The sequence below is a fragment of the Podarcis bocagei genome (assembly GCF_964188305.1).
Source record: "Podarcis bocagei genome assembly, chromosome: 7".
NCBI lineage: Eukaryota > Metazoa > Chordata > Lepidosauria > Squamata > Lacertidae > Podarcis > Podarcis bocagei.
This window is the reverse complement of record NC_138132.1, coordinates 32,499,932-32,525,891: the sequence shown is the minus strand read 5'-3', so window position 1 is coordinate 32,525,891 and position 25,960 is coordinate 32,499,932. Positions and strand designations below refer to the sequence as shown.

Genomic DNA, 25,960 nt, shown 5'->3' with positions numbered 1-25,960 from the left:
CTAAATAATTTGTGGCCCTATTCACAGGCTGCAAAAATGAGAGGAAGCATTTCACTGATTTTTGGGTGCCTATGTGATTTTTAGCACATGAAAATCACTGAAGCTCTCTTATGGTTCTGATTAGCTGGTTCTGCCATCCCCCCTCCAGCCCCCCCACTAAAAAAAAAAGTCTAACTGCAGGGAGTATTCTAGGAGGAAATTGTGGTTGCCAGGAAAAAGTGGCCATATTTTAGTGGCAGCTACCCCAAAGACCTTTAAAACGGGGGCACTTTGTATCTCTATGTGTGAAGGTTACAGCCACCATCTTCAAAGGAGCTGAAGTGACCCCCCCCAAAAAAACCAAGAGAGAAGGGGGAGAGTTTCACTCCCTTTTATGATTCAAACTCCACCCCTAGCCCCCATTTGAGTACATGCCGCCTAGGGCTGATGGCATTCCAAAGCATCTGAAAGGCAGTAGGTTGAAGAGGGCTGATATAGAAAAAGAAGGGACCAAATGGGAGTGGTGGATGCAAATAAACTGCAGTGTGGCTATTCAATTGTTCATCATTAAGATTAAGAGCCTGATCTGGACTCTTCCAATGGCATCTGGCTAATTGGTGTTGAAAAAGAGGGAGGACTAGACAAGGTGGATGAAATTTTGGTCAGTGTACAGTGGTACCTCTGGTTAAGAACCTAATTCATTCTGGAGGTCCATTCTTAACCTGAAACCGTTCTTAACCTGAGTTACCACTTTAGCTAATGGGGCCTCCTTCTGCTGCCAAGCTGTCGCAGCACGATTTCCGTTCTCATCCTGAGGTAAAGTTCTCAACCTGAGGTACTACTTCTGGGTTAGCAGAGTCTGTAACCTGAAGTGTTTGTAACTCGAGGTACCACTGTATATATAATGCCTTACTGGATTGCTCCCAGCTGCTCTTGAGCTACTCACCTGTACACTCTGGAGTACTTCCAGTCCAGGTCCCATTGACCGTACAATGCCTGCTGAGCACCCCCGTGGAGTAATAGCCATCCCGACACTTGTAAATGATGGAGCTTGAAAACACCAGGCCATCATTAAATGTCACTATTGCATTGCTGGGAGTCCCAGGGTTTCCACAAGATATAACTGCAATGAGCAAATAAAGGTCAAACAAGAAGTGTCAAAGGTTACTTATGAAAGCTACATTCCAGAAGCATTTGGATTGGCGTATGTAGTTGACTTAGGACAAGGTTCCCCAAACTTGGGTCTTCAGTTGTTTTTGCATTACAATTCCCATAATCCCTTCATCCCTGACCACTGGTTCTGCTAGCTATTGACGATGGCAGTTGAGGTCCAAAAACAGGAAAATAAACCACTTGGACCTGTGCCTGGAAAGCATGGTGCAAAATGAAGTCTGGATGAGTCCTGCATCTGCTCACAAGATGTGTAGGACCAAACAGCTGTAAAAATGTATAGGAAAACACAAATAAATGAACAGCTGTGTACAATAAGAGAGAGTCTCCTTTATTTCCCAAAGGAATCAGGTTCCCTCTCTCCTTTATATATAGTAACTGCCCAGTTAAGTTTCCTCAACATGCCAACATCCTTTTCAATAGAGCAAGAAGGTGACATAGCTAGTCCAGCCACATTTTGGTACTGAGAAGTTTGGCTTTAGAACTCCTCTTGAAGGTTCCAAATGCTGCTTCCTCCAGATCAGGTGACTTTTAAAGAATATAAGCTTCTGCACAGGAGTTGTGGAAAATATGACCTTCATCTCCTCAGTTAAACATATGTATTAAAGACTATCAACCTAGAAGGCTCAAGAACAGGAAATCTGGCCTTTTACCTGATCCTTATTCAGGATTTTTGATCCCACACGCTCCCCTTTATGTTTTCCTTGCTGCTGAAACAACACCCTGCAATTGCTCCCTAACAAGACACTACAATGCATTTGCTGAAAGCCTGCTTTGGAACAAAATGCTGTTGAAAGCCTTCAGCACCCTTTAAAGTCCTTGCTTGGAGCTGGCTATTTCACACACTTTTAAAATTAAACAGCAACTTACATTTTGCTTGAAATGCAAAGCAAGACGTGCCGGCATGGGGGAGAGGGATGGCGACAACAACAGCAACACACCCGGGCAATGTAAATGTACCTTTGACGGTCATATCAGAATACGGAGCAGGGGGACATTTGCCAATTGAAAGAGAGCACAGCGGCATTGATTTCAAAATGTGTTCAGCCTTTTGTGGCATTCAAGGGGCTTGATTTTGAACAAAAGTCTGCTTTGGAAATCCAGTCGGGGGTATGAATGTGCAAATCAACGATGAAAACAGCAGCAGCAGCAATTGAAAACTATTTTTGTGAGATCCCGTGATGTCCATTAGTCCCCACACCACTGGCTCAGTTGGTCCCATGCTCGGATGAAAGAAACTGGGAGAAGGACAGGGGACAGCTTTGGCTGGCTGACTCGTTTTTTGTTCTAAAAAGAAAAATGTCCATTTCCATGTTTAAAAATTGCTGGAAATTAAAGTTAAATGAAGCCTGACACTTGCGCATGGAAAATGGGTCTGGGATACAAGGCAGCCTCTGTCGCATAAAGCAGAGAAGATAATACAGCAGACTTCTAACGCAGAGCGATTAATTAACTCGCTTCATTTCAAACCATTTGTGGCCTTTGAAATACTGATTGGGATTTCCCCCCCCCCCCTTTAAAAAAAGAAATCCTTTTTTTCCCTGTGAATTTTTATAATTATAGAAAAAAGACTTCAAATTAATAATCCCACCAGAGAGTAAGTGCTGTTCTTTTCACTGCAGATGAACTAGACCAGAAGGAAGCCTATTCCTACGTAAGAAGCTGCCTTATGCTCAGTGAGGCTATTGGTGCATCTTGCTCAACATGGTCTACCAAGTCTGGCAGTAGCTCTCCCAGCTCTACCTGGAGATGCCATTTGGGATAGAACCTGGGACCTTCTGCATACCACTGAGCTACAGCCCCTTCCCCGTCCCTGCCATTTCACCATGACTTGAAGAGGGTGTGGGGCAGCAGGAGATGTTGGTCTTGGGGAAGCTGCATCTCCCCACCAACTGCTTTATACCCCGCCCACTCTGGGCGGCTCCCAACAGAATATTAAAATACAATGATACATGAAATATTAAAAGCTTCCCTAAACAGGGCTGCCTTCAGATGTCTTCTAAAAGTCTGGTAGTTGTTTATTTCTTTGACATCTGATGGGAGGGCGTTCCACAGGGTGGGTGCCACTACCGAGAAGGCCCTCTGCCTGGTTTTCTGTAACCTTGCTTCTTGCAGTGAGGGAACTGCCAGAAAGCCCTCAGCACTGGACCTCAGTGTCCGGGCAGAACGATGGGGGTGGAGACGCTCCTTCAGGTATACTGGGCTGAGGCCATTCAGGGCTTTAAAGGTCATAGGGGTTGATGGCAGACTGCCACAAGTCTGGGGGTTTACAATGGAATCCTAACCATGTCTATGCAGAAGCAGGGATGGATGAGAAACCCAGTTTGGTCTGCAGATGAAGGCGAACCTACCTAACCCAAGTTCCATGAAGCACAACGCGAACCAAAACACAACCATCCTTCAAAATTCATATTACTCTGAATTTTGCAATGCTGTTCCCAAGCCAAGTAATGTGAATACAACTGTTTATAAACAGGGTAAAATGTGTATTGAAAAACACTGTATTAATGAAAATAACATGCACTAATGTATTTTGTTATATAAAATTGGTTTGCCAAAATGTGTATATTAGGCTGAATAGCATACAAAACTGTGCGAGTTAGGAGTACAGGCAACAGGCAATTTAGGCGTGTCCGAATGATGTGTGATCACGTGCACACACACACACACACCACCAAACCCAGAAGTAGCCCCAAAATGTCATAAAGATGTCATGGAAAGGGGGGGCCAGGGGGGCCAGGGCAGAGCAGGCTTAGGTGTGCTCTGCCAATGTGCATGTGGCTCTCGAATGTAACTTCCACTCAAAACGAGGATAGCATGTAATTCATGCTAAAATGCTGGATCTCTCTTTTTCTTACTAACAGCTGAATCTAACTTCAATGCTGCGGACAGGCCATAGCCCTCCACTGGACCTGAGGGCAGCCAGTACTTGACGCAGAAACTAGCTTCCTGGCAGGTGAGCCACTGTGGATTACTGGGAGGAAGAGAGGGAAGAGTGAGACATTGGGGAGGCTGGCATGGGGTGGAAGCACCAGGGGAAGCCCATCTGCTACTCCTGCCAGTGCATTTGTACCTTGCCAACCCCCTTGCCTTCTCTCCCTTTGCCCCACCCCTGTTTCCAGCCCATAGAGAAAGAGGTGCTGAAGAGAGGGAGGTCATGGCCATTGTGGAGCTCTGAGTTGCTTAAAGCAGGTCAGACCCAGGAAAGTAAAGTCAGAGAGCTGGTCTAGGAGGTTTTCTTTGGGGTTGCCTGCTAACAACATTCTTCTGTGATTCACATTTGGACGTCAGCCCTTCGAATACCTTCTCCTTCCGCTCTCTTTGTCCTGAATACAAATCAGAAGAGCCTGTGAACTACACATCACTATGAATTACTTTCTGTCCCCTGATCGGTAAGCGCCTAACATTAAAGGATCTGCATTAGGGGCATAATATTCCTATTATTCATAAAGCTGTGATTAAAAAGTCTTGCCTGGGATCTGTATTCCTGCTTGCTTTTGAACTTGACAAGTTATTTATCCTGGGATTAATGTACATAACTCCTCCCTAGCTCAAGCAATTTTTTTTAAAAGAACATTTTTGATAGCACAGGGAGGAATCAAACCCTTCAGACCCCGGTATATTAATAAATGGGACACAGCGTCATTGGCTACATCAATTCAGAATAAATTTCCAACTCATTTGCAAAGTGCTCGGCTTTCTGATCAGCCAGGGAGACGCATGAGCTCGCTTGGGCCTTCTTGCGTGTCGTTTCCCTGCCTCTCTCCTGCTTTTGTGGCTTCTGCTGATTGATTTTTAAGTATTTCTATAACAGCATCTGCCTGAAAAGGTTGCCTGAGGTTTATCACACCGGATTACCTGATTTTACTTCTTCTTTTCTACATGTAACAACAGTCGACACAAAATGATTTTTTAAAAATAAAAATAAGAATCTGCATATAAATGTTTAGGAGGCTTCTAATAGGACATTTAATGTAAATTAGTCTGGTGTGAGATGGCAGTGGGGAAATGCAAAAGCCTTCTTTTGACTGAATTTCCTCCTGCCTGCCCAAACCAAGGAAAGAATTCATAGATTTCTAGAAATGACTCACTTTGTTTATGTGTTATAAATCAATCAATGCAGCATTTTTAATGACATAGGAAGAGCTTGAGGAATCAGGCCAGTGGCCCATTTAGTCCAGCATCCTCTTTGGTGGGCTGTGGCCTTATGGCCTTTTGTGATCTTTCTGGAGGCCACATTGGGGGGGGGGGGCAGTTGGGGGAGTGGAGCTGTGCTGCCCCTAATTCTTTCCCTACTGCAGCAACTAGGCTTAAACAGAATAACTCCATTTGTGGGAATGGGCCTATTTTTCTAATTGATGCCACAACTGCCAAATTGCCCCGCCCCACACAGTAATTAGGTTTCAGAGGATTTTCACCTAATCTAAAACCTAGATGGCATTGGGGTGCTGGGCTGGGGTAGAGAGGGAAGAGTAAAGAGAAGGGGGCAAAATAGAAGGGTGGGGAGAGAGAAGGCAGAAAAGAAAGGGAATGGCAGAAACAGTTATCCCAAGGGCCATGAGGCCTTTGACAGAAAAGAGGCTGCACTGCCCTAGACTGCTGCTGTGCCCTTGGTGGGTATGAAGAGACACAGAAGCCTCTAATAGAGTTGCTTCCCTCAACATTTTTTTTAATAATAATAATAATAATAATTTATAAACTTATTTTAATATAAAAATGTCCTGGAGGTGAACAAGGGTAAATAATTTGCTCCACCAGCAGCTCGCCCCCAAATCCTCTGTGCTTGTAGTGCTCCATGTGACTCCTTCGCTGCACTGACCTTCGCATTCTGGCTGAGTCCCACTCCAAGAACCGTTGGCTTGGCAGATTCTCTGCAGTGAACCCCGGAGGGTGTAGCCTGGCTCGCAGCTGAACCAGACGGTACTCTCCACACTTAACTCGTTACCGCCATGCCGGATGCCGTGAGAAGGTATTCCTGGGTCGCCACACAGTCCCTCGAGGCTTCCTGGCAAGAGGAAAGCAGAAGTACTGTCATTCAGGTAGTCCCTGTTTTCATTTCTCTTTCCATGCCTAGCTGATACTTGAAAGCAGAAAGTCCTGGGAGAAAGCTACCAGAGACTTCTTGGATCAGGCCAAGGCTCACCCAGGCCAGCATCTTGTTGGTACAATGAACAACCAGATGCTTGTGAGAAGTCTGAAAGCTGGAGCGGGATGCTATAGCATTTGTCCCACTTGCTATTCTCAGAAACTGGTATTCGGAGGTAGAACATAGGCTATCAATGGGTCACCTCTCTTAACTTCAGCAGGCATTGCCCACAAACTTTAAAGCCTGCTTTTGCAGCTGTGAGGGCTAGAAATCTGAACAGTAATAATATCAATAATAATATCGAACAAATGTGGAAGCCGGTATTCTGAGAGAGCTGAATTCTGTGTGCCCAAAACTGCATTTTGCAAAGTTGCTTCTGAGTTTGTAGGGTTGTAAGAAGGTGATTTCCATTTCAGCCTGTCTTCATCCCATTCCACATTGTTTCCATTCTGCCAGAGTGTGGTTTCTGCCACATACTATGTAATTCATACTGTTGCCTGCTATTTAATGTACAGTGGTGCCCCGCAAGACGAATGCCTCGCAAGACGAAAAACTCGCTAGACGAAAGGGTTTTGCGGTTTTTGAGCTGCTTCGCAAGACGAATTTCCCTATGGGCTTGCTTTGCAAGACGAAAACGTCTTGCGTTTTTTGCAAGTTTGTTTCCTTTTTCTTAACACCGTTAATACAGTTGCGACTTGACTTCGAGGAGCAACTCATAGAACGCGGTGTGGTAGCCTTTTTTGAGGTTTTTTGTGATTTTTGAAGCTTTTCCAAAACTTTTCCGACACCGTGCTTCGCAAGACGAAAAATTCGCTAGACGAAAAAACTCGCGGAACGAATTAATATCGTCTTGCGAGGCACCACTGTAATTTATGTTATGATTTATTGAAGCTATTAATTTATACGATTATTTAACATCATTACATTCATTTCAATGTAAATAAAACATCAAAACAATGCAAAAAAGCCATTAATTACATATCAATTGTGGGCTTTTAAAAAATGGTTGTGAGTGAATACTGATTTCTGTTCCAGTCCAGCAACAAAAACACAAATAGTGGAAACTTCCACTTCTGTTTCTGATGGAATTCTCTGATAATCTTATATGCTCACATGGTACATACACAAGGATGGAAATGACACACCAATGGCTGAATCATCAGGTGTAAGAACACCCTTGGGTAGCTATGAGTACAATCTCAGCCAGATGTACACAGCAACAGCTGTTGCTGTTTGGGTATTTTTTCATTCGGTTTGCCAGCTCTGGTCTCCTCAAACTGAAAATGACAAGATGCTTCAAAGCCACCTGTTGTCCTCACTGACTCAGAGCTGCTGTCTTTATTGGGAATCCAGTGAAGAAAAAAGACATACCACTGAGCCAGCGAGTCATTTGCTCGCAGAGTACAGAGGTATGCAAGGAGGCCAAGGAGGCCACCTTGCGGGATTGCCTTGAGAGATGGAGATGAGCCTGTTCCTTTTGTGGGATGGCAACCATCTGTTCTTGGCTCTTTCCACCAACTAGCTCTGTGACTGGGCTACAAGCACCTCCCTAGCAGCTCTGCACTATCCGTGTCTCATGTAAACACCTAATGGGAACTTTTAAAATCTTTTGTAAAAGGACTTGTTTGCAAACAAGGAATAAAAGCATCCTCTGGTGTGGGAGCTCACAGAATCAGAAAGTGATCTGAAGGCCCACAACTCCCCAAGCTGTGCTGTGAGGCTAGGCCTTTCGCTTGCCGTTGCCAGAATAAAGATCACAGTGAGCCACAAGCAGGGAGGCTTTTCATTTCTTTTTCTCTTTTTACACAAGTTGCATCTAAATCAGATTTGGCAAACCTGTGCCCCTCCGCATGTTGCTGCCTAAGGCTCGGGCTGATGGGAGGAATATGAGCTCCCAACCCATGACCCATACAAGTCCCTCCTGGAAACTCTCATTTTCTGGGAAGAATCTGAATAATCCCCCCTAGTCCCTCTTGTAACTAATCTGTATGTATGTGTAATTGCACTAACAATATATTCTATCACATGACTTCATTTACTCTCCTCCCCATTTCTCTGTGCTGACTGGGGCTGACACAAGTTGTGGTCCAAAACATCTGCAGGGCACTAGGTTGGGGGAAAGCTGTATTGGAATGAACATCTCCCCTTTCATCACAATTGTCTTCACTGCATCCTACAACATGTAGGACATCCTACAACATGTTTACCAGATGCTGGGGTGGCAATGCCATGTTCACTGCTTACAAGCTTCCCAGAGGCACCGGAAACCAAGCCCCAGAAGGCCCATCTGAACTGATGGCTCCCCTCCTTGTTTAGATGGACCTTTGAGTACCAGCTGCTACAGGCCAAGGGCAACACATTGCTTCTATAAGCTGGCAGGCCACTGTGGGAAATAGAATGAAGGTGAAGCACAGTTCTAAGCCAAAGGGCAATTATTTTGCTCTCACATTTGGCAAATGGCTCAGCCCACTTTCCAAAGGTCTGCTGCTCCTTAGGAAGACCCTGCCCATTCCCCCTTGCTGCTCTTTCTACTTTGAACTGCTTCACACAACACCTCTGTGCAACCACCTCATTTTTTTTCCAGATGGCAGATGGATGATTTTTTTCTTCTGTCAACATTCAATTTCAAAGCCATCCATCTATTTGTCTACAACCGTCCCAATTATATTTTTTTCTAAAGGCCAACTTGAATAAAAAAGCAGGACAGAAATAAACAACTGCAGTTGCTGACCTTGCGATTTAAGGAGGCAATAAATAAAACCATCATTAGCGTCAACTGTGCCATGTGGCCAAGTCTTCCCACCTGAGCAGTGAGGGAGAGACCCACTCCAGCGCCCATCAAGCTGACACATACGGGTGGAATTGCCAATCAAGCTTCTCCTTTCCAGGCAACTGTAACGCACCACAGAGCCAACTGTGTAGACTTCGCCCAAGATCTGGGCGTGGGGTGGGGATCCAGGATGGCCACAGGAGACCACTGAAACAAGGCAGGAGGGGGACAAGAAGGTTTTGAGCAGACACAGCATTAGCCTTCCAGCACATTCAAAGGGCACAAACTGGAAAGCCACCTCGTCAATAGTGTTGGCAGTTTTAGTCCTAACCCCAAAGTAGTCAATTGATAGAACCATTTCTCATAAGGTAAGCTCAACCTGAGCTGACATTTCCGGTGGATTTCAATTTGTGTTTCAATGGGGAATCCAGCTCATGCCTCCCTCAACATTGCCCAACACATCTTCCTAAAATGGATTGAAAACATAGACTCATAGAACTGTAGTGTTGGAAGGGACCCAAAGGATCATCTAGTTCAACCCAGTGGAAACAGAAACTCAAAAGTCCATGCAGGCCACTTAGAAGGCCATGCCAACATCCTGAAGTTCAGTGAATATGGGAATTAAAACTGATTTGACCATAGTTCAATATACAAAGTAAGAAAAAGATGTGATGGTGTTATTAGTCCTTAAAGCCATGAGCACAAACTGAAGGTGATATATCTGCTGGTGGGCTGTGCCATTTTAGACTGCAGGTGTGTGTTTGTGTGTGTGTAGTAATGTATGGATACTTATTCCCTACATATGCAAAACTAGCACACCAAGGCGGCTAGCCTAGACCTTCCTCTTGATGAGTTGTTTCCATGTTTGAAGGGATGATTTTATGGATAGAAGTATTCAAACCCCGACATAAAATGGCACAGTCCATCAAGAAATAATTCATACCCAGCTTCGGCTTGTATTTTCAGCTCTAGGGGTTGAATGACACTGCCATTTTTTTATTTAAAAAAAATGTGGGGTATTCAGCTCAAATGGGCTGACGCATAGAATATACCTGGCAAGAATATGTCTTGGAGGGGTTTCAGCTTAGCTTAGCTGTCTTAGCTCTCAGAAAAGGCTGGCTCCAAGTTTGCGGGGGCATTCTGGGAAATTAAAATGGTAGCTCACAGCCCGAGCTGCAGAGCATGGAGGGTCCACATCAGATGTGAACTCTGGTGGGTCCTGCTGGGGCAGTTGGTCCCTGGCAGCTATTCCAGGTTGCCAAGTGTTAATGCCATGACTACCCTTCAGGCTAGTCTATGCCACTGGCAACACCAGTACAAGCACCAGAAGCTATTGGGCAAAGGAAGGCAAAATGCACTGGGTGGAAATAGATTTTTATTTCTAAAAGAGAAATAATGGTATATTTCACATTAACACTCCCATCCTAAACATACTTTCTCTGAAGAAAATCCTATTGATTTTGACAGAGTTAAACTACAAGTAAGGGTGCTTAGGGTTGCAGCTTTATTTTAATCTCCAGTTTATGATTCCCTTAGAGTTCGTACATTGAATTTCTGTATGTATGAACAAAAGATTAGAATAACTGCTTTTAAAGAAATGTAACATTTTAATCCTAACAATTTAAAATTGTATTTTTAAGTATTAGATTACTACTACTTAGTTTATTGTTGAGATAATTATTAATTAAACTTTCTCTGTTAAGCAGATTCATGAACTTTTCTAATTAGAATTTCCTTCTATTGTCTGTCCCTTGGTCTCATGTATTATATGTTTGATAAAACAATTTAAAATAGTTTGAATATGAAAAGTAACCACAGGGATTCAGCGGCTGGCAAGCTACTTGTACAGGATGGTACTTGGCACCCTTCCCTTGACCTATAATTTGAAATGGTGCAGTCAACACTAGCATCTCATTCTGATTTAGGGAAAGCAATATGGAAATGGGGGCATCACCAGGGAGCTGAAGCCTAAGGCCTGCTTAAATGTCCCAACAAGGAAGAGATTTGGGTCTATCTCTCATCAGTCCTGGGCTAGGTGCAAGCCTGCTTCCTTTTGGTCTGGTCCCAAACTTTCCAATCACCAACATGGCGTGACAACTTACGTGCTTTGCATGCAGAAGGTCCCAGGTTCAATCCCCAGTATCTCTAGGTAAGGATGAGAAAGCTGGAGTCCCTGGAGAGCTGCTGCCTTTCCGTGCTGACAATACTGAGCTAGATGAACCAGTTCTGACCCAGTATAAGTCAGCTCCCTATGTTCATACATGATTGCTTATTCTGTTTGATTGTGTGAAGTCATTTGCACTTGTCCAGTTAGACTACTGTTCTTGAAGAAATTAAGAGAGGCAGGTCCCAAGTGCTGCCTAGTCTAAAACTGCTTTTAAAAAGCCATGCAGCATCACCATATTATCCCAGCAATTAGAGGGTGGTAGGCTGGCTATTGACAAACATCCTAACTTCTGCAAGAGTCATTGAATCTGTTCTCAAGTTGAAGGGTTCTTAACATGAAAGGAATGTTAGCCATGGAAGCCTCCCCCATCCCCTCTCCCATTTTTGATGGGTTCTAAAAATGTTATTAGCAACATCCAGATGGAATATGCAAAATGTACTTTTTAATAACAAATAAAAATTGAACTAAAGTGTTTGCCTACATGAGCATTTTTGGTTTTGTCTTTTAAGACCCTGGCACTGAGCTGTGAGTGAGACCGTGCCAAGATTTCCAGACCAATGCTCTGACAGCCAACGCAAGAAATCATGCTGTAGCAAATAATTTAATAACTGATCCTCCAGGAATTACATCTAAGCTAAAAACCTGCTTCAGCGACAGCACTTCTAAGGATTAACAACGTACAATGTGCCAGATTTCACAAATGCATAATTCACCTTCCTGAGCAGGGTCTTTTAAAACTAGAAATTGCTGGAATGTAGCAATAATCTCTCCCTTACCACAAAAATTAGATATATTAACTCCGTTTGAAATGCCTTATATAAACATGTGGATGCCAGCCATTAACTGATGCTGTTGGAACCAACTGGTTTTAAACAGGAATTTTGCCTTACTTGTACATTTTTGTTCTTCCTGGTAGATGTGAGGCCAGTCACTACAAATGCCTCTCCCCATGACCTTAGACAGGGTCTTCCTCCAAATAAGCCTTACTCTATGCTTAAACCATGCCTGAGCAATGGAAGCCTGAAATATTCCCCAGCCTAATAGATGAGTAGAGGAATCCAAACTCCAGGGCTATGGATAGATGAGGTGGTGTTCCCCTGTTCAGATCTGCCTGGCTATGTAAATTTTCTGATAACCTGATGGGCAACAGATTTACCTGACGTTCCTGTCAATCATTCTGACATAGAGAAAGCACACTGAAGCCTAAACCCCAAACCAAAAAATGCAGTAATATCTAGGGCTATTATAGTTTGAGGGGGTTTTTTTGGGGGGGATCTCTCTTACTAGAGATAAATTTGTGACCAAAAAATAAAAATAAAAAGAATCTTAGCACTCTCATTGCCAAGATTCTGAGACAGAAACATGACCTGCCACTGATAAGTTACAAGCAGATAAAATACAATACGGCCCTTTTGTTTAGGTATGGAAATTGATGGTATCCTGCACTTGGCTACCACTAAAAAAGCAGCAAATCACATTCTACAACTGCTTAAGGTGAATGGGACAGGCAATGGGTAGATTAGAAAATTAATTATCAATGCCTCATTTCAAGCACTAACTTTTCAACTGATACACTCAAAAAGGCTAAATAATTTTATCAAGCCCATTTCCAGAGAGCACAGTACAAGTCTGGGAAAAAATGGCAGATTAAATTGGCATGGATTATTTCTATGGTAATTCCGATAGCATACCATCTGCTCTTTTCTCAGGTAGAGAAGCACAATTTAAGAACTGGAAAGTCAAAGGTCTCTACCCCTTTACAGGATTTCTACACTGCTACTCAAGCACTAATAATTAAAACTACTCTTTAATAACAATCAGACAAATCGGTTGCTCCTTAATCAAATTTGTTGGGGTCGTTGTTTTTTACATGTGATTATGTAAAAGTCAGATGTAGGTAAAACAATCTGGATTCAAGACCAGAACAAAATATGGGAAACTCACCCACTAAAAATTGGATCCAGCTTTATTAGAGGACACATGCTGAAGTTACTCTGATAGTGGTCTTGCTCACCATTTTGTCCCTGTGGTGGGACTGTTATCTGGTAAAACAGTTATGGGCTCGGGTTCACTTTGAAATGTGTACAATTTCTGTGGAATGGCTTATAGGTTGCTCTCAACTGATGGTATTAAATGTATTTGATGATGAAAATGCTAGCACATTATGAAAGGAATTTATGACTTATATGATATTAGCAGCTCACCTTGTTTTCGCAACCCAGTGGAAAATGGCTTAGGGACTCATATTGGACAGATGGGAGGAAAATCACTCATAATCTGAAATTTAGGCAGGGACCAGAATCTCTAAATTCTTTTTATATGGTATGACATTCTTTCATATCCTGCACACCTTCTCTCCATGCACCACCTTCTCTCAACAATAACCTCTACAAGTTTGGGGGTATTTGATACCTATAGCTGATTGCCATATGCTGTCTCTGTACCTTTTCTTTCAGAAAACACCCAAGCTTGGAACAAGGCACAGGTTACTGTTGTTTTCACCTCCCCCCTTTTCCCTGTATGTTTTTCTTTTCTTTATTGTTGCCTACTTGCTGCTATTTTCTGTTAAAAATAGAATAAAGGTTCCTTAAAAAAACCAACACTGTGACATTTTCTTACAGGTCCTACTAGAATTCCCAGCAATTCCTTTGGAGGTGTATCCTCAGCAGGAGAAGGCTCCCCGCTTGAGAAATGGGAGAATATCAGGATATAAAAAATGAGTCCCTTCCAAGTGATTATTTCTCTCTTCCACTACACCATATTCTTCTGGGTTCTTCATTCACTGTAATAGCAATTGAGCCATCACGGTGGGAGTGGAATCTCCCTAGCAGGTCTCTGAAGGCCTCGTCTACACAGCTTCCCCTCTCTCAGTTTTTCTAAGTCAGCAACCTTAAGCCTGAGGGCACAGCCTCTCTCTCTCTCTCTCTCTCTCTCTCTAATCTATCTTATCTATCAACACACACAAACATACATACAAGCCACTGAAAAGTGCTGGTATGAAAACATAAATAAGTACTTCCTGAATTTCCAGCTTTCTAAGTTTTTTAGGGTGTTTGTTTTTGTTTGCATTTAAGGTTTTTTTAAAAAAGTGATGTTCTGGGCTGTTAGGATAGGCGAGGCTGATTCTTACGTTTGCTACAGTAGGGAAAGGACCTTTTTGCTTTGCTGGCTTCCTCAATCTGTTGTGAAACTCCCGGAGGCATCACTTTCAAAGTATGCTCAAGCTAGGGCTCTTGTCATGATGGTAGGTCAAGACCACTACAATCAAAAGAAGGCTCTGAGGACTCCATTTCCAAACCTACAGCAGAGCCAAAGAACTCCCGGCTTCACCTCAGTCAGTATCTGAAGAATCAAGTGCAGCCACTTTAAGTACTAATGGCTCTCTGTTTGCAGGTAGCCTTAGAAGTCATGACATGCCTGCAGTGTATTCCTTCCAGGTAGCTATTGACCTTTGCTGGAGTGGCATCCTCATCTGTTGCCATTCAGTGCCTGTATCAACCCTGAAAAGTGCTTTGCTTTGTTCAAAGCTATCCATGGTTCTGCTTCTGTGCCTGAACTCTTGTTCAGTGGTGTAGTGTGGGTTGCCAGTGCCTGAGTCTGCATGGAGGGAGGGAGGGAGGCACGGAATACACATGCACATTCAACTGCCTAACAGCATCCACATCACCCAGCCACAGAGGTAAGAAAAGAAGAGTCATTCTATTGTCTGGAGAGGTCACATCCTGGTTCGCATGGAGAAGCCGTTTTCAATGGAACCCAGTGAGGGAAGCATGCAGCAGTATTGAGGCAGCACTTGGTGTTGAAATTTTGCTCCATGGCAACTGCCCCTGTGGCCCCCACTATGCTATACCACTGGCTCTGCCTTCCCAGTCCTCCCTGTATATTTCCTCAGAACAGGGCAGGCTCGAACATGAATTTCTCCCAGCTCCTCTTGAAGCTATCTGTGGCTCCACTCCCCTGCCTCAAAGCCTCCTCCACTTTTCCTGCTTTCTCAGTGGACTTCACCCGGAACAGGATATAGCCTCTGATGAACTTCCAAGGCAACACCCCTTCCCCGGCAGTATCCCAGAATGGGATTGTGCAATCCCTTCCCCCACCCATCAAGGCCCTGATAAAGATTGTTAGTCTTACTTATTGATTGATTGTAATCCCAACGATCACTTTAACACCCTGCATATAAAACGCCAAGCACAAACCTCCAGATTCACCTCAGAATTTTGCCTTAGGCAAAAGTATCTGAAAGATACTTTCAGATCTTCTGAAATTTCCCCACTGTGTGGAGATATTCTTCACTAATTCCAGGCTTCCCAAAAGGTCATATATGTTGCTGGTGAGAGGCAGGACTTGTCTAATAACCTGCTTTAGTGTTTTCTGCAGGTCTCGGGTATACAGTAACCTCTGAGAGGTTGCTCCAGTTTCATCAAAACTCCTTTCACTTCACTGAAATTTCTCAGATGTGTAGGAATCTTCACATTTCCCCAGAAATGTTGCTTGCTGGTTGCTTCAGTTTTACAAAGAGCAGTTGTTTAATCCCATTTGTCCAATATTTACCCATCACCCTTAAGAATACCAGTGTGGGATTCACTTATCAATTTCCCATGGTTTGCACATAGTGGCAAGGTAGCATGCTGATAACATGGGGGAAACAAAAGGTGCAAAAATGTGTGCGCGTGTGTTTAAAAAAAACCTGCTTAACGTGAGGAGAAGAAGGGAGAGGGAAAAATAAAACTAAAAAAACCCCCCAAAACTTGTTCAAAAGGGGTGAGACTTTGGACCATCTCAGCTTTATGAAATGTAAAGCTGTTGGGCTGTCCTGGTTGGTAACTTTTCTCAGGCAGTAATGATTTTCTAATTTGTTGGTGCAACCAGTGCCTGTCCTAAGATGAAAAATATTGTCTAAGCAGGGCTGCTCTTGTCTCCATTGCCCCCTAATTCTACTAGGGATGATGGTTGAGGACCTGGATTTTTGTGAATTAAATGACAAGATATGGACCTCTTAGACAAATGTTCAAATTCGAACTTTGCTATTTTGCAGTGCTTCACTCAAAAGTTAATCTGTACTGAAATACACAGTTAAATCTGTATTTTCGGAAGATATTACACATTTAAGAATACGTATGGATATACTTTTTTAAAAAAAATGAGCAGAAATGGAATGGGACAGGGTTACAGGGGAAACATGTGAACATGATACAGACTGAAAAAAGACAGATTTATCCATTCCTAAATCCTATCCACTGGTCCAGTTTTTCAGGGGTTTATATGTATACGTGGGTTCCATACATTAAATTTTGGAGATACTTTCAGCTTTCACCTTCTACACATCTTCTACAACTGTGTGCAACTACAGCTGATTTCAGCTCTAGTAGGCAAGAGGAGGAGGCTGAGAAGTCTCAAAAGCCTGGGCATCAAAAGTAGCCCTCTGCCCCTGCCAGGCAATCACACAGAGAAACGTAAGGTGGTAGTTGCCTTTTCTCCATCATCTGTTGCTGTTGCTATTAAGTTATGAAACACGCAAACTTCTCTAGTGCCATACAGGCATTGATTCCTGCATTCCAGGGAGCTGGACTATATGGCTCTTTGGCTCCTTTCCAATGCTACAGTTTTATGATTCTATCTCTGGTCATCATCTTCAGTGACTAATTACTCCTCGCCCTTGTAACTTACAGGAAATATTAGAGGAGATTGAAGTTCTCCCTCCCTTGGGCCTGCAAAATGACTGACACGGGTGGAGGCCAAGTAACCCTCAGAAGTGAGGGATAATGAAGAGGAATTCCACCAAGAGAAGTTGTATACGCTGCCCAAAGCTGGGGCCAAACACAAAAAAACAAAAGGGGATGGGTAGAGAATACTAAAGGATTGCTTATCCAGAGTTTGTTGCAAACCACCGTCAACGTTCACCACTCAGTTGTGCATCTCCTTTCTTATCTCTTTACTCACCTAAACCATTTTAATGTATAGATTCTATGATGTCAGCTTCACTTTAAGAAAGGTTTAACTACTTGAAATCAAACAGCTAAATATTCCTCCACTCACCATTCTTATTATTCATGAATCTTAATTGGATAAAATCTCAAACACTGTGTTCCAAGTAGATCCATCAGAGAAAGTTTGGTCAAAACCTTCCAATGTGCATTGCAGGCTTTGACCCAACTAAACAAATAACTCCAGTTTCCTTAGCAATATTTGGGTTGGTTGGTGGCATCTACATTTCAATTGGTCAGCTATAATATGATGTGTATGTGGCAGTGGGAGATCACCATCTCAGAAAAGGGGGGGGGGCATTTTCAAAATATGTACCACCATAAGGGAACTCAGCCTCTGCAGGAAACTGAAGAACTTACAATGACACACTGGGAGGGGCCGATCCCAAGTGCCATCCCCCTGACAGGTAAGAACATGGGTGCCCAGCAAGTAAAATCCATGGTTGCACTGATATGAGACAGTTGTTCCAAAGCTGTATCTGTGAGGCCCACTCGGTTGCACTTGTCGGACGCTGTTTTCCAGGTGCCCAGGGTCAGTACAGTTTACAACTGCAAGCAAATCACAGAAAAAATAAATAAAAAGAAAACAGAGGGTGTAACAAAAGGGGAAATATTCTTTTAAAACTAAAAAAGGGTGTTAAATTCTTACACAATACTTTTCCAAAATTTGGTTTCTTTTCCACAATGCATTGAAATTAATGTGGTGGTTTTTGGTTTTTTTTGGAAAAATGTTTAATTATAATGTGATTTTTTTATCAAGTAAATACGGTCATTCACAGGGGAGAGGGCTCCCAATCCTGAAAAGAAATGGAGGGTTATAATATACATTGCCAGTGGGATTGTTCCAGGATTGGGGTCCAACCTCAACCCCAATCAAGAGAAAACACCTTGTCAAGGTGTGTGTGTGTGGAATATTTGACAAGGATATGGAAGGAAGGACACAAAAGAAGGGAAGGGTGTGTGTGCCCAAGATGGGGGAAAGGCAAAAGGGTGGGAATTCGAGAAGTGAACTTTAATAAAATATATAATGCTACAAGCTGATAGAATAGCCCTGGAGGGCTGAATAACAGGAACAACATTGAGGGGCCTTGAGATAGGAAATATCTCCACTTGTGCCTGGCTGACATGACCTTTGAAAATGTGCACTCATCCCTCCTGCAATCATTTTTTTTTTTACACATCCCTTTATCCAAAGACCCTCAAGGTGGCTTACAAATCAAGCTGCCAAAACAATTCAAATTTCAATGGAACAATGATATAATCAGTAGATTAAACATTGGTCAGCAACCAATTAAAATGCAAAAGCATCCCTCCTGATCTCTTAACCATCTGCAAAACTCACCCCCCACCTAAAAAAGAACAACTCTCAGCCCTTCCTGAAAATCACCAGGGTTGGGGGTTGGGGGCTGTGCACCTCTTCAAGAAGTTGGTCCAGAGGGAGGATGGAAGGAAGGAAGAGATGGGCACACCATAAATATCAGATTTTTAAATAGAAAGTGTAAATTATTTAAAATGTCATGAACAACTCAAGCTATTTACTGCTCAACATTCATGCAACACCATGTAAGTCATAATATGTACATTTCACAACCTGGAAGGGTAAAGCAATTTTCACCATAGTTACATACTGCATCATTTATATATTCTGTCAAAAGTCAGCTATTCAGTATTTGCTTGGGCACTTTCAGTTGGTTTTAATATCCATTTTTAAATATACTTCACTCATTTTTGTGCTCCTGTGAGAGAAATGCACTGCATATTCTTTATGAAATACATTGATGTTTCCCAGCTTCAGACGTGAGACCTTACTCTCCTCCTTTGCTCCTGCATTCTTTTGGCCTCCCTGTCCCCCTTCTCCTTTGCGTAGTCTGGGGGGACAAGACTCCAGGCCCCTGAGATACCAGGATGGTCCCCTATCACCACCCTGATCTGCTTCTTATTCCTTCTCATGAATTATATTGGTTGTCCTTTTTCTGAATCTTTTCCAAATCTAGAATAGCCTTTTGGAGGTGAGGTGAACAGCACTGTACACAGTACTCCAAATGCAGTCACACCATAGATCTGTAAAATGGCATTTTGATATATTGGCAGTTTTATTTTCAGTTCCTTTTTCACAGCTGGGTCCACTACTGCCCCAAGTTCTTGATCCTGGTCTGTCACCACCAGTCCAGACCTCATGAGCGGATATGTGAAATTAAATGCTTTTGCCCTGACATCAATTTACACCTGTTTAACAAATGCAGACACAAAGACAGAATACGAAAAGAAGAAGAGAAGGTTGACTTACTGCGGCAGATGGGAAGGGCATTACTCCACTGGCCATTTGCCAGGCACTGGGACTTGGATGTCCCTTCCAGGCGGTAACCAATGTTGCAGACAAACTTGGCCACATCATTCAGGTTGAATTGGTTGCCTTGCGTCAGGCCATTTGTTGGATTTCCAGGGTGACCGCAGGTTATGGCTGCCGTGAGAAAGCTGAGATGTTAGCCAGTCCGCCCTTGCTGTGTGGCTGAAGTATGGGTGCTTTCGGACAGGGGACAGAACGTAACGAGGTGCTATGCGTAAACTTTTTCAAGCACAGAGGATTGCTGCAGGGGAGAGACCCCTGGAACCATCAAGGGACAAGTTCTTCCCCCTTCTTTGCCCCACCGCTGATGCTTAAGAATTTACTTTTGCTCTTTCTTAACATTTTTAAATAGGGAATGTTCTTTGCCCTTTTGGTAGGAACGGAAGGTATTTGGTTTTCTAATACTTTTGAAATGTTAAAGTTTCATTTTTTTAATTTTTAACATTTGCATTGTTTGTTATTTGCAATTATTCTTTGTGAGTTGCCTTGGGGGGGATTTTTCAGCCAAAAGTAGCATGTAAATAAACAGTAGCATAACATAACTTATCCAATGTCAGTCCTACTCAGAGTAGATTCATTTGAATTAATGAACTTGGCTTAGTTAGGTCCATTATTTTTTATGGCTCTACTCTGAGCAGCACTTGAGCAGTGACTGAGTTTAAACCAAAATTGATCTTTTAAAAAAATATAAATATAAAAAGGGAAAGAAATTATTCTGCTGCCACCACTGCTGCCAGTAGGGATGCACAGATGTGCCAACTGTGGTTTCTCATTTTTCCAATCTTAAATTCAGTTTTCAATGTTTCTGCATCAGCATGCTAATTTTTTTAAAGTCCACTTGTCCAACGCCTTGGTGTCCATTTTTCCTAACATATATGTTTTGCTACACTTCTTTTGTATGCTACAATTTTTAGGGAGCAATTTATCTTAATATATTCCTGTTTTTTCCTAATATTTCTATGGGTGTATGCATCTTTATGCACTCTTTCCCCAAATACCTGCATTCTTGTGTAGTTTTTTGGTTGGAGAAATGCAATTGCGAAATTTGGAGAGGTGCACATTTCGAAAGACTTCTGCATTTTGGTTCATGTTTGAAGTGTGAATTAGGTAGGTTTACCCCACGATGGATAGTAAACCCAAATTTCTTCCCCATCCCTACAATGGTAAACCTACCCTGCCTCACAAAATCCTGAACAGTTTTCTGCCCCTTCAAAATGCAGGTCCAGCAGGACCCCTGCTAGTGGGCCCACTGGTTTCCTTGACAAGTTGCCCAACACTGCTGACCCTGCCTGTTGCCCCTTTCTGATGGGACATGCACTGCACCACACACAACTCTATAGTAAAGATAGCAACATACTTACGCACACAGACAGGAGTCTTTCCAGACCAGCGGTGGTCTTGCTGGCAGATCCGGACAGACATCCCAATGAGTCGGAAGCCAGGGTTGCACTGGTACACCACACTGCCCCGGTAGTTGTAGTTCTCACCATTTATTTGGCCATTGACGATGGGGCCAGGTTCGCCACAGTGACCCGCTAGGCAGAGATCAAACCAGGGGGGGGGGGAATCAGCCAGAGCTACTGGTTTACCCTAAGAACAGCATATGGTCCTCTGAACCTATTCTTGATGTTTTTATTAATAATTTTAATATCTCTTTGTAAACTGCTTGCTTTTTTACTACAATCAAGAGGTAAAAATGTATAAATAATTGCAATCCTGGGGTATGTTTTGAAAAAGAATTTGAGCTTATTTTGCAGAGGTAGACCATAAAGTGCTAAACTAGTATGGGTACCCAGTTGTGGTGCCTTCCAGATGTTGCTTGACTCCTGACTCCCAACTCTCATCAGTCTTATCAGTGTAGGCAGTGATCAGGGATGGTGGCAATGGGACTGCAAAATATCTAGGGGATGCTACAATGGTTACCTACCCCTAAGAGAAAAAATACTAGAGGGATAGGCACCTGCAAATCAGACGTATGGCTGGAATTAAAAAGAATTAGAAGAATATTCTAAAACATCTGTGGCAGATGTAGGGTAGTTTGTTACCGTATTTTTCGCTCTATAACACGCACCCGACCATAACATGCACATAGTTTTTAGAGGAGGAAAATCCGTAGGCATGCCACCCGTAGGCATTCCCTCCATAACACGCACAGACATTTCCCCTTACTTTCTAGGAGGAAAAAAGTGAGTGTTATGGTGCAAAAAATACGGTACTTATAAGATAATGCTAGCAGTGAGAAACATAAACCATACTTTTTCTTTTCCCCAAATCAGTGTCAAATGGATTTATTTATTTTTAAAAAGTCAAAACGATTTGGGGAACTTTCTCATTTTAAATTTAGATTATTTGCAGTTCCCAAACTTGTTATGTCGAACTTACTCCAGGATTGTCTTGTTTTTTAATTTTTATTATAATGGCTATTGGCTAGAAACAATAAGAATCTGACTGATATCATTAACTTATCATTAATAAATTGATGCCACTCCAAGGATAAACATCAGGTAACCCCAACATCTGGGGAGAAATTCTCAAAGCATCCGTTCTTTCACAAGAATGTTAGAAATATCCCAATCAGGTAGTCAGAAGGACTGCAGAGATTTGTGACAATTCTCTTAGTTGCTTTACTAAGATCATTCATTGGCTTTTCCCAGCAGGGAGAGATAATAAAGGAAGTTCAAGGTATGTTTCAATTTAACAAACAAATAAACTAAATACTGTAATGCAAGTAAGAAAAACCACACATATTTTATTTTATTGTGCATGCCAATGTAGCGTTTCAGATACCAGCTGGTTAGCAATGGCAACCAGAGATTAATCAACCAATGTTTCAGTTGATTCATCTATTGGCTTGATTTAAGCTTGCAGCCTCCATTCTAAATCTACATGCCACAGAAATACAGCCTTAATGGTGTTCATCAGGGCTACAAACAGCGTTCAGTTTAGCGGCTCAAAAGCAGCAAAACATTACTCAAGCACCTACCTAGGCATGTCACTTCCAATCCACTCCAGAGGCCGTTTGCCATGCACTCCCGCACACGTGAGCCTACCAAGGTATAACCGGTATTGCAGGAGAAGATGGCAGTAGCACCATAAATGGTTAGGGTCCCAATCTTGTTCCCATTGGGTGGTACAGGCAGATCTCCACAGGAGATAACTGGAGGGAGAGGAGAAACATCCAGGTGAAGGACAAAGCAACTTGGGTAGAGAGAATAAGCAATGGTCTCCTGCTATGAATACTGGATTAATGATCACTTACATAAAGAGTTCATTTTCTGGAGGAAGTTTCTATCATATTGAGCATTGGAGAATGCTTCACTCAAGGCATCCACAAGTTGTTTTTTTTAAAAAAATCTAATTAACAAAACAATTATATACTGCTTCTTGCAGACCAAGGCAGGCACCACAAATGGGTTTTGTGTGTGTGCACAAATGTCCACGTGTCTGCATGTCTGTGGTGTGAAGCTCTTGACAGAATACGAAAATTATCTGGTGCGGTGTGCTGTGGTCCACAATTTACAGTTAATGGATTCATCTCCTATGATCTCTGAAGAAGCTCGCATTGTTTTTTTACATACGCAGACACAGGTAGGTAGAACAGGAAAACAAATAAAATGAGTTGCAGGTAGCTGTCAATTTGCAGCAGAAGTTTAAAAGAGCCAGAGCAACCTTAGTCTTGTACACCAAAACAGAAACTGCTAGTGATGCCACCAAAACACTTAATTATAATCTTGTTCTACCAGTCCCATCATACAGATCAAAGGTTATTTCCCTCCAAAGTTCTTCTACAGCTCAGATTACAAAATGAGACACTGCATACGCAGCTATTTTTAGTCTGTGTTTTGGAATCAATTAGTGCTCACACAGAGCTAATCAGACAATCCAAAGAGAGTCTCTCTCTCTCTCTCCCCCCCCCCGCCCCTTAAGGCTCCATACACTGGTAGTAACCCCCAGCAATGCTCATAATGTTTAGGATTAAGGAGCAGTGCAGCATAGCTAGGAATACAAAAACCCCCAAATTAAAACTGAAGCCAATCTAATATAGCACAACCAACATTACATGCCATTTTATAACTTGTAACGTGAAAATAAATTCCCTTAGCCCTATATTTTCCTCAAAAAATACTCCACTGCTATGAAAAACTGATATCTTAGTGTTATCATAGCACTGCCATCAGCACCCTGTTTGCTCTCTGGTTATTTGGACTACAATTCCTACAATATCCAGCCAGTTGTGCTTTTTAGTGAGAGCTTTACAGTGATGCCTCGGGCTACATACGCTTCAGGTTACAGACTCCGCTAACCCAGAAATAGTGCTTCAGGTTAAGAACTTCGCTTCAGGATGAGAACAGAAATCGGGCTCCAGCGGCATGGCGGCAGCAGGAGGCCCCATTAGCTAAAGTGGTGCTTCAGGTTAAGAACAGTTTCAGGTTAAGTACGGACCTCCAGAATGAATTAAGTACTTAACCCGAGGTACCACTGTACTAGAAAACATCTAGAAGGCACCAAGTTAGTGAAGGCTGTCATAGCACAACTCCTGGCTTGCTGACCACATGAATCCATAGTGGTGATGTCCACATTTCTGCCTAGTATGTACAGAGTTCAAAAGCGGCAAAAATTTGCTACTAGATGCACATTTTCTAAACTACTGACTTGGTCCATGTGCCCATGAGATCAACAGATGACATTCTGGATCATCTAAAGGTTGTAGATGCCCTGTGGACCAGAAACCAAATAAGCTTGTGGAATATTGTTGTTTCAGAGCTGAGGATTGGGGAGACAAAGGGAAGGAGGACAAAAATGTGCACACACCATCCAATTGCCAAAATCTCCACCCCCCCTAATCTCAGCAGTAATTATATGGAAAATGTGTTATCCAGAGTGCAAAATACTTTTGTAAGACTTCCATTTCATCTTATGACATGAATTTCCTACAAATGAGAGCATTCTCTTATCAAGAATTCTTGTATTTACAGCTTGGTAATTCTTTGAAATCAACAAACAGATCTGTCTGGCAAAAACTTACTGAACAGTTTTAATATGACAGATTTGGGCACCTGTGAGTAGAGTGAGTAGAGTGAAGACCTCAAAGAAAAAGAGGCATATTCTTCAAGATCTATGCCACAGCAATTGGCAAAGGAGTGATGAACCCTGCTCACTATTAAGGATGGATGCACCTGCTAATTTTTGTTCCTTTCAGGTTCTCATTTTTCTAATCTGAAATTCAGTTTACCCACTAATTTGCTTTTTTAAAAAGTCCCCACAAAAAAACTATCAGGATTTTAGTATGCGTTTTTCATAATATACAGACTTTTGCAAAGCAATTTCTCCCCAATATAATAAAAATTCCTTCCTGTAGCACCTTAAAGACCAACTAAGTTAGTTCTTGGTATAAGCTTTCGTGTGCATGCACACGAAAGAAGAAGTATCTGAAGAAGTGTGCATGCACACGAAAGCTTATACCAAGAACTAACTTAGTTGGTCTTTAAGGTGCTACAGGAAGGAATTTTTTTTATTTCCCCAATATAATGCTTTCTTTTCACTAATGTGTGCACTTTAATGCATAAAGGTAAAGGTACCCCTGCCCGTACGGGCCAGTCTTGCCAGACTCTAGGGTTGTGTGCTCATCTCACTCTATAGGCCGGGAGCCAGCGCTGTCCGGAGACACTTCCGGGTCACGTGACCAGCGTGACAAGCTGCATCTGGCGAGCCAGCGCAGCCACGGAACGCCGTTTACCTTCCCGCTGGTAAGCAGTCCCTATTTATCTACTTGCACCCAGGGGTGCTTTCGAACTGCTAGGTTGGCAGGCGCTAGGATCGAACGACAGGAGCGCACCCCGCCGCGGGGATTCGAACCGCCGACCATACGATCGGCAAGTCCTAGGCGCTGAGGTTTTACCCATAGTGCCACCCACGTCCCTACTTTAATGCATACTTTCCCCTAAATATTAAAGGGCAATGTGAATTTCTGTACACAATTTTTGGCTGGAGAACTGCACTGCAACATTTGGAGAAGTGAGAGTTTCAAAAACTAGCTGTGTTTCAGTTCACAGTTAAAATGCCGATTGAACCAAATCCTCCCCACCCCCAATTCCTACTCATTACACAAAAGCTCACCTGTCACTCAGCTATGCTTCTGTGCAGATTCTCATGGGGATTGGGATAGTAAACTGATTTTTTTAATTTAAGTAGCAATTTCTACTTGACAGTTTGGTTTGGCTTCATTTATCCCACCACAAAATGGGGAAGCTAGAATAGCTATGCAGTACAGTATGTGTCCTTGCAAAAGTGAGAAAATGTGTATATATATATATATATATATATATATATATATATATATATATATATGAGAAGCCTTTTTTTTTACGGGAGGGCAGCGGGGAGAGGGGATGACAACACTTTTCATAAATGCTGAGCTTAAAACACAACACTTTTGTCAGGGCTTACAAGACAGCTG

The 25,960-nt window shown here is 42.6% G+C and overlaps 1 protein-coding gene across 12 annotated transcripts in view; it reads right to left on the bottom strand.

The window, feature by feature from the left end:
- CSMD2 (CUB and Sushi multiple domains 2) overlaps positions 1-25,960 on the bottom strand; it is a 492,033-nt gene that overhangs the window by 17,743 nt on the left and 448,330 nt on the right. For 11 of the 12 annotated variants that reach the window (XM_081199989.1, XM_081199994.1, XM_081199995.1 and 8 more), the window contains 7 exons: positions 22,487-22,660; positions 20,865-21,038; positions 19,444-19,617; positions 17,517-17,705; positions 9,039-9,212; positions 5,969-6,154; positions 926-1,102 (listed from right to left, as the gene is read on the bottom strand). In XM_081199989.1, the coding sequence (XP_081056115.1) occupies positions 926-1,102; positions 5,969-6,154; positions 9,039-9,212; positions 17,517-17,705; positions 19,444-19,617; positions 20,865-21,038; positions 22,487-22,660 (1,248 nt within the window). The remainder of the gene's footprint in view (positions 1-925; positions 1,103-5,968; positions 6,155-9,038; positions 9,213-17,516; positions 17,706-19,443; positions 19,618-20,864; positions 21,039-22,486; positions 22,661-25,960) is intronic. The other variant, XM_081199993.1, reaches the window with a different exon arrangement.